Source organism: Rattus norvegicus, chromosome 5 (genome assembly GCF_036323735.1).
Source record: "Rattus norvegicus strain BN/NHsdMcwi chromosome 5, GRCr8, whole genome shotgun sequence".
NCBI classification, from domain to species: domain Eukaryota; kingdom Metazoa; phylum Chordata; class Mammalia; order Rodentia; family Muridae; genus Rattus; species Rattus norvegicus.
In genome coordinates, this window is record NC_086023.1 from 127,673,419 (window position 1) to 127,681,595 (window position 8,177).

Sequence of the window (8,177 nt, forward strand, 5' to 3'; positions counted from 1 at the left end):
CTAGGGCACTAACTGAGATTATACATCAGAGCCCACCCCGAAAATCTTGACAGTAACAACGTATGTGACCCGCCTCAGATCGTCTCCCAGGGGTGAAAGGAAGAAAGGTAGAGCAGGGAGACGCGCTTCAGCAATAGGAAACCTGAACCCAGGTATCCCAGGCTCCCCAGACGGGCTCTACCCAGGAGCCTTCTGTGAGGATTAAACAGAAAAGCCTTCACGAGGATTTCCAATGCTCACTTTATTTAATACTCGGCTGTCCTCGGAGAACAAACTGCCATGTTATGCTCTAAGAACTGCTTCAGTGCCCACCATAAAAACATTGAATACTAAAATCTACATTTTTAAATGAGAAAGGACGCCCATCATTGCTGGAGCTTCACGGGGAGGTGAAGCCATCAGGATGCTCACTTGCTGGAAGAGGTCGAGCGAGGGGTGGTGGCTGAGCAAAGTGGATGCTGCAGAGCCTGCTGTCAACATCCCAGTCCCTGGCACCCGCCCTGCATAGTCTGGAAGCCTTGATCAAACATCAAGCCTGGTACCCAAGCCTGGGGATCAGGCAAAGTGGGCAGAAGGCTGAACTGGATGGTGCCTTCTGTCCCGAGTGAGGCTTGAGGAAATCAGGGGTTCACCTCTAGAAGTGAATTTCATACATGACTCAGGATGGTTAAATTCATTCCTAAACTTGTGTTTCACCAGCCCCCACTCTTCAAAGGCCCTGCCCATCCCAGAGACTCTCCCCCTTCGTACACCACTTCAACACCCACACAGGATCCAGAGAACCTTGGAAACCACCTCTCCCCTTATAACTTGAAGTCGGAATTAGCTGCCTTCTTAAATCTGTCAGTATCCTTCCTCCCTATATAACACGAACATGGTGGGAAAAAAAACCCACCCATCCCCACCCAGTGGCCTTCAAGGTGGCCGTCAGCTTAGTTGGACTCCTCCTGGGTAGACTGCTGGCTGGGCTCACTGGGGGCGTCTGCGCCCTGCTCATCTGTAAAGGACAAAGAAAGCAGCTGGATTTAGAAAGAGGATGAATCGCCTGCTCTCAGGTACAGATTTCTACAAGGCCTTTTCTTGTGCCCAGGACCTCTGTGGAGAGTGACTCTGCTTTCTTTTGCCGGGCAAAAGACTGGCTTCTAACCCTGGTCACATGGAACAGACTTGAGGCTCCCTATCCAGCCTGGCTCTTCATAGCAATGAACTTCCATTTGCCCTTCTGTCACAAGGTGATCAGTGAACAGTAAGCAGCAGCTAATTTCACGTATGCCCTCCTGGCTTCTGTCTCTGGTTTATCTTCAGAAGAGTCTCAAGAGCCAGAGACTACCATTTGCCTGCTTTGGTAGCTGCTGGACCCGAAGCACCACAGTGAATGTGCTTGTCCAAGATAGCATAGCTAGTCTAGCCAAGACAGCATAACTAGTCTAGGCAAGAACAAAGCTCACAGGCCGCAGCCAGCAAGCTTCAAGTCATGCTGCACCAGCTGCAAAGCGAATGAGTCACTGGCCTCAGTCTCCTCTCAGTAAAACTGGAGAGCACTAGACTCACCCAGTTCAATAGACTGTTTTGATATTATTTAAAGAGCTATTTGGATTTTCCAAATCAGGGGAGGTTCAGAAGACAGAAAAGAGTAAATCCTTAGAAACTTAGAAGACAGCCTGCAGAGATGGGTCAGTGGTCAAGGACATTTGCTCCTCCTGCAGCGAACCCGGGTTCAGTCTCCAGCATCTATGTTGTACCGCTCCTAACTGCCAGGAACTCCAGTTCCAGGGCACCTGATGCCCTCTTCTGGCCTTTACAGGCATCTGCACATATGCGTATGCACATACATGTGTATACACACATACACATAAATTAAAAAAAACTAAACTAAACTTAAAGGGAAACCTTAAAGCCATAAGGGACCTCAAAAGAAAACCCAAGATAAGAATTGGTGGTGTGACAGTGACAGGGCTTAGCAAGCTTGGAGCTGTCCCCTGACCTTCATGTGCCCCTGCAATCACACATACATAAAAAATAAATAGATCTTAAAAACTGAATTTCAAAAAAAGAAGAGAGAAGTCCCAAGGCTGGCGAGCTAGCTCAGCAGCTGAAGTGCTTGCCTTCCAGCATGAGAGCCTGAGTCTGCTCCCTGAGAGGGATCGCGGTGTGTGTCTACAATCTCAGGGCTAGGAATGTGGGGACAGGGGGATTCCCCAGCTCCCTGTTAGCCACGCCAGCCTAACTGGTGAGCACCGGGTCAATGTCCTGTCTCAAAGGAGATGGACCATGTTCCTAAAGGTAGCACCTAGGGCTATCCTCTGACTTCACACACATGCATGCTCACCTTCCCACACACAGACATGCATATACATATGCACAAAAAGAAAATATCCATGTTTTTAAAAATTAGAAAGAAGTCACAGAGTGTACATAAATCTCAAAGGACCGCTGACCCTGTGAGGGGGAAGCCTGAGGCTCCCTATTCAGGTGTCTCAATTAGCAGTGGCAGAGTTGCCAGGCAGACTCTCTAGCTCCTGTCCAAGGGACTTGGAGGATGACGACAGTGGGGTCTCCGGCATGGCTCCTCCTGTGGCTGTAGGCTCCTTCCTGACCAGAAGTCCTGGGCCTCTCATTTACTGAGCACTCTATGAACGTGAGCATACTCCCCCACTCCTTGCCCTCAGTAATCCTGTTCTAACCGCCATGGATTCACACTTATAGACTACGGGGAGGGCTGAGGAATGAGCTCAGCCCACAGCCCCTCTCTCCACCCCCCACTTCAGGTGACCTCTCCCCTACAGTCCTCCCCATCACCCAGAATATCCCTGTCTTACTGGTTTTCTCCTTGTCTGTATCATACAGGATGGTCAGCGAGAAAGACGGTGGAGATGGTGGCGGTGGTGGCGGTGGCAGGAAGTGGAGAGCAGAGAGGTAGCCTGGTGGGAGGAAGTGGGGCTGCTGTGGCTGGGGTGGGGGAGGTGGTAGTGGAGGGGGAGGGGGTGAGCAGTAGGTTGGCTGCAGGTCTCTGGCTGGTTCTGACACCTGTGTGGACACACAGAAGGAGGGGCAGAGAGGGAGACAGTGAGCTGAACTCAGTCACATCTTTTATTTATCAGGGGGTCCCTGGGGTGGTAGATACCCTTCTTGTGCAGGGCACTTGGGACAGGGCGTTCAGCAGACACGGGCTGCATGAACGCAGGCAAGCAGGAATGCAGGCATATCTTAGCTGAGCCTGGGGGCTTTCCCTAGGGGATTTGGGAGAGCAGAATTCTCCAGGGTGCAGAGCTGGGAAGAAGGCAGATTGCTTTCTCTCTGGGCTTTGTCCAACTCTCTTGGGCAAAGGGGACTAGAGGAAGCACACACAATAGCAGTAAATAGGCAGGGACAGGGATGGTGAGGGCAGGGGCACGTGAGTGAAAATAGTCTCCTGGCTCTTAGTTTTAATCCAGACGTGGTGACCGTGGAAGAGGGAATTGTCAGCATTTGAATTCCAAGCTGTCGACCAAGTCTCTCCTTAGAACAAAGCTCCTGCCTAGGCCAGGCTGGCACTGACGGGAGCAGCCACATCTTTCAGGCTGGGCAGGAAATGGTGCCATGGGAGCTGAGAGCTAGATTTGGTGTACGTCTGAGACACACTTGGGATAGTAGACAACGCCTGGGCTTGAAGCCGGGCATCTCTGAATCCATACCAATCAGCCAAGTGTGCTGAATCCCAGGCCTCATTCACGAGCCCTGTGGCGTCGGTGCTCAGTAGAATGAAGGCCGCTCTGACAGCTGCATTGCATGGATCAAGCCTACAGTCTTCCCTGGGTTCCAAGTCTGGGGAGCAGACATCACAGCCCAGGCCCAGTGGTGCAGACCTCTGTGTACTCCGAGAGATACTGTCTATGACCACCGGTCCTCTGGGACTGAGGGCCAGCGGAAGTGATAAGGGCAGCTGGGATAAGGGCGAGCTTAGACCGGAGTCAGACTCCAACTTACCAAGCTATTTCCATGATAGGGGCCGCAGGAGACGTGCCGAAAGCCTCTTTGTTGAGGGACCCCCAGAGCAGAGGATGAATCCTGGCCTTCCGAAAGTGGGAAGGGCTGGTAGGGTGGCACAGGGATGCAGGCAGGGCACTGCTTGAACGGCTCTCTCTCAGGGTACCCAGCTCCTACCACATGATCAGACTTGAATCTCAGAGGATGCCCTAAGAAGATAAACAGAGAGGGAAGTGTTAAGAACACAAAGCCGAGGGGTAAAGCATTGCACTGCTGTCTCCCAGGCAACAGCAAGATTGACATAACCGACCAAAGAAGCCTCGAGAGGTACACTGGGCTTCATTATACTCTTACGCATGCACAGATAATGTATTCTGGCTGCATTCACCCAGTGCCCTCGCATCTCCTCTCCTTGTCGTTGATCCTTTCTGCCCTTTGTCCCCTTTCTACCTTAATGCCTCTCTGTGTATGTGTGTGAACCAGTAAGGTTAGCTAAGGTTACTTTCAGGAACAAGGGTGGTCACACCACCGAATAAAGAGTCTACCCCTTGCTCTATTAATTAACTATTAATTGCCTGCAGATCCTTGGGGGGGGGGGTCCCATGCAAGTAGTAGGCTGCTGTGAGCTGGTGGGTAGGACGAACAAGCTATGCTCGACACGCTCTGCCCCTTCTCCTGGCTCTGATGTTCTTCCCTCTCCCCTCCATGATGTCCCCTGGGAGCTGGTAGAGGGTGATAAGGGACGGACGTCCCACCTAGGGCTGGGCATTTAACAGCTGCTCTGCCGCCCTTTAACCACTTAAAAGTCTAGCAGTAGCTGCCATATAACACTAACAGCAGCACTAGCACACTGGTGAGAGTCCCAGTCCCCTCACAGTGACACTCTACCACACTACTGAGGTTCTCAGTCCACTCCTTGGCTTGGCATTGTGTCGGGGAGGGACAATGTGAGCCCTTGGCTTCGGCAGCAGTCACACTGTTCCATGGGGCTGGTCTGACAGGAAAGGACATCTAAGCCGCCTTGTGGAGGTTCTCGCCCACCACTGGACTCTGCTTCAATTTCAGTTCCTGGCAGTGCCGGTGTGAACGGCACAGCCCAGGCAGTTTCCACTGTGGTCACAGAGACACCATCTCCCCTCTTCATTTCTAGCCCCGCTGTCCTTGAACACTCACTCAGCCATGCTGTTTTGCTCTTTCAGCCACCTAAGGACCTCTCCAGACCAGATGGCAGCTGGCTCATCGATTAAGAAACCTCTCTTGGGGTTGGGGATTTAGCTCAGTGGTAGAGCGCTTGCCTAGCAAGAGCAAGGCCCTGGGTTCGGTCCTCAGCTCCGAAAAAAAAAGAAAGAAAGAAAAAAAAAGAACCCTCTCTCACTGATGCTTTGAAGAACATTATTTCTCCCCACAAGGACAGGATCCCAGAGGGCAAGGAAGGTGTGTTAGTCAGTTACTTGACACTGGGACAAATACCCTGGCAGTTTAAAGAGGGGATGACTCGTTTTTGGCTCACAGTTCAGGGCTCTTAGCCCCATCGCCTGTGAGTCTTGGTGAGGCAGAACATCCTGGTGCTAGCTATGGTGAAGCAGAACAGTTCATTTTCACCAGGAAGCGCCAAGAGAACGATCTGCTAACAAGCTTTCTCTTTCTCACCTTTCATCCTATCCAAAACCCTAGGCTGAAATGGTGGCACCCACATTCAGGACCCACCTCTCCTACTTAAGTAAATAAACTCTCTCTGGAAAACACCTACCAAAATGCATCCAGAGTTGTGCTTTCTGGGGGGTTTCTCACCAACCCATAGGACAATCGAGAACAGCACCATCAGGGCCAGCAAGATGGCTGGGCAGGTAAAGGCACCTGCCACCAGCCTGACAGCCCGAGCTCCATCCCAGGGAAAGAACCAGTTTCTCAAAGTTGCCCTCTGACCTCTCTTTCACACATGCGGGGATTAGCCACAAGTGACTCCTTCTCCCCACCTCCTTATGAACACCCGAGTTCAGCACATTTTAAAATTCTATTTGTTGAGAGATGGAATACAGATGTGCTCTCACAGGATTACAGGTTTAGGTCTGCCTTCCTCATCAGACAGATAGTTCCTTGGGGAAAAGATTTTTTTTTACAAAATCCCAGAAACATTAGGAATGATTAGCATTAATTTCTGAAAGTCTGCCCCTCAAGGAAGAAACATGTCCAAAGGAAGGAGAGTTTAAAAAAAAACTAAAACAAACAAACAAACAAACAAACAAACAAAAAACCACATCTTCATCCCAAAGAGACGCTTTCCAAGAGCCTCAAAATTTACACTACTTGAAAACGGCATACTTCACGGGCTAGAGAGGTGGCTCAGCGGTTAAGAGCGCTGGGTGCTCTTCCAGAGGACCCAGGCGCAATTCCTAGCACCCACATGGCAGCTCACACGAATCTGTAATTCTAGTTCCAGGAGATAAGACACCCTCACACAGATATGCGTGTAGGCAAAACACTAATACATTACAATAAATAAATTATAAAATATAAATACTTTTTTTTTTAAATTCCACAAGAAATCGTACTTTAATCAGGTACGCAACACGGCATAAAGAAACAATATTATTTATGCACAAAGCGAGGAGTGAGAAAAACCGTAACATCTGGCCAAGTAGCTGAAAGTTTTATTCCCAACCACATCCGGTAAAACAGAAAAAGTGAGTACAGGTGCGTTAGGCCATACACTGCAGTTAAGATAAACTAGACTCCGCTAAATGAGAGAAGGGTGCGCAGGCACAGTCTCAGGCGAACAGCCACCCAGAAAGCAAGTTCTAAAAGACTCTCTAGTAAGAGAAAATGGCAGGCAGGGAGTGGGAGGAGGGTTGTCACGCAGGCGCAAGACCGCTAGACATGGGAGGGGGAGGGGAAGGGAAGCCGTGCGAGGCGTGCTAGAGGGTCCACAAAAAGGCGCCACTGCCAAAGCTGCCCAGCTGCCATCTTTTTTTCTTTGCAAAAGTACAAAGGCAGAAAATTGCATCTCAACATAAACCCCCCTGCACCGCTCACTCTTTCCCACCAGCCTTTTCCCATTGCAGTCAGAAGCCGCCCACCCAAATCCTTGTCTGGGAACGTGTTCTCAAAGCGGGGGTTACCTGGGAAAGGCGCCTTTCCCACCCCAGCACCAGTCTGGGACTCCAGCTTAGAGCCGGGAGGCTGCAGGCCTGATGCAGGCCAGAGGAACCGTCGGCTGCACGAGGCTGGGCTTACCGTAGTCGGCGAACGGCAGTCGGGGCACGGGCCGCACTGGCAGGTGCTGATCCGGGCAGCAAAGCTCAGGCCTGGGTGCCTGTGGCCTGAGCTGGGGCAGCCACGCGGGAGGACGGTCGTGCAGTCCCCCGGAGCCCCCCGATCCAGGCTGGAAGGTGCTGGGGCCTGGACGGCCACTTGGGACCAGTTGGAAGGCGCTCGGGCCTGGGCTCCGGGCCTGCGGGGACCTCTCTAGGAAGCAGGTGGCCGCGGGGCCTGGCCCAGCACCTCCCAGAGCCGCCCTAGGCAGTGGGCAAATGCTGGAGCTCGAGGCAGTGGCCGTCGCGGCTGCCGGAGCCGGAGCCCTAGGAGGCAGCTGGGGACCCTGCGTGCCCACGGTCGCCCCCTGCTCCTCCGTAGCTTGGTTCTTGAGCACCTTCTGGGCAGCCATGATCTTCTGGCGCTCGGTGATCAGGTAGCACTTATCACAGATGCAATGCTTCCAGCGGCATTTACCCGCATGGCCCTTGACTGGTACCAGATAGCCGTGGTTCCGGCACCTTGAGCACTTGGGGGTACGAAGCATCTTGCCGTTCAGCTCTGCAAGCTCTGCTTCCAAACACAACCACCACTTCCCGAAGCTGCAGAGCGAGTGAAGCAGGAATGAGCTGTGCCCCCATAAATCCCTGGTGCAAGGGACATTGGATACACTTGTAACAAAACAGCTCACTGAGTGTCCCGAGAACTGCAACAGGGCTCTTGCATTTTTCCCACTTTCCAGGTGTGTGTGCTAAATTTACAGTGTTTCTGTGTGTTGGGCCATGGGGTGCGGAGTAAACTCAAAATAGAATACTTATTGCATGTATGTCATATGAGTTATTTGAAAGTTTTTGGCACTTGAATTTTCAAGCTTTCTGTTCCTACCAAATTGTAATTGGAAAATAGGTTTTTGTTTTGTTTTGTTTTTTTGAAAAATGGCGGACGTGTACTCAACGGTC

General features: G+C 51.5%; 1 protein-coding gene across 4 annotated transcripts; it reads right to left on the minus strand.

The window, feature by feature from the left end:
* Positions 1–222: 222 nt before the first annotated feature.
* Dmrtb1 (DMRT-like family B with proline-rich C-terminal, 1) lies at positions 223–7,833 on the minus strand. 4 transcript variants are annotated; one of them, NR_177288.1, is made up of 4 exons: positions 7,086–7,178; positions 3,967–4,175; positions 2,820–3,027; positions 223–997 (listed from the first exon to the last, which is right to left on the minus strand). NR_177288.1 is itself a non-coding variant. In NM_001191761.2 (4 exons), exons 1-4 carry the CDS (start codon positions 7,763–7,765, stop codon positions 933–935), a joined length of 1,047 nt encoding a protein of 348 aa, NP_001178690.1. In that variant the 5' UTR covers positions 7,766–7,833; the 3' UTR covers positions 223–932. The 4 variants fall into 4 exon arrangements, 3 of the variants coding, with proteins under 3 accessions (NP_001178690.1, XP_038965906.1, XP_063143794.1); NM_001191761.2 differs by lacking the exon at positions 7,086–7,178 and adding an exon at positions 7,201–7,833; XM_039109978.2 differs by lacking the exon at positions 7,086–7,178 and adding an exon at positions 7,201–7,825 and having other exon boundaries at positions 227–997; positions 2,820–2,921.
* Between the last annotated feature and the right edge of the window lie 344 nt (positions 7,834–8,177).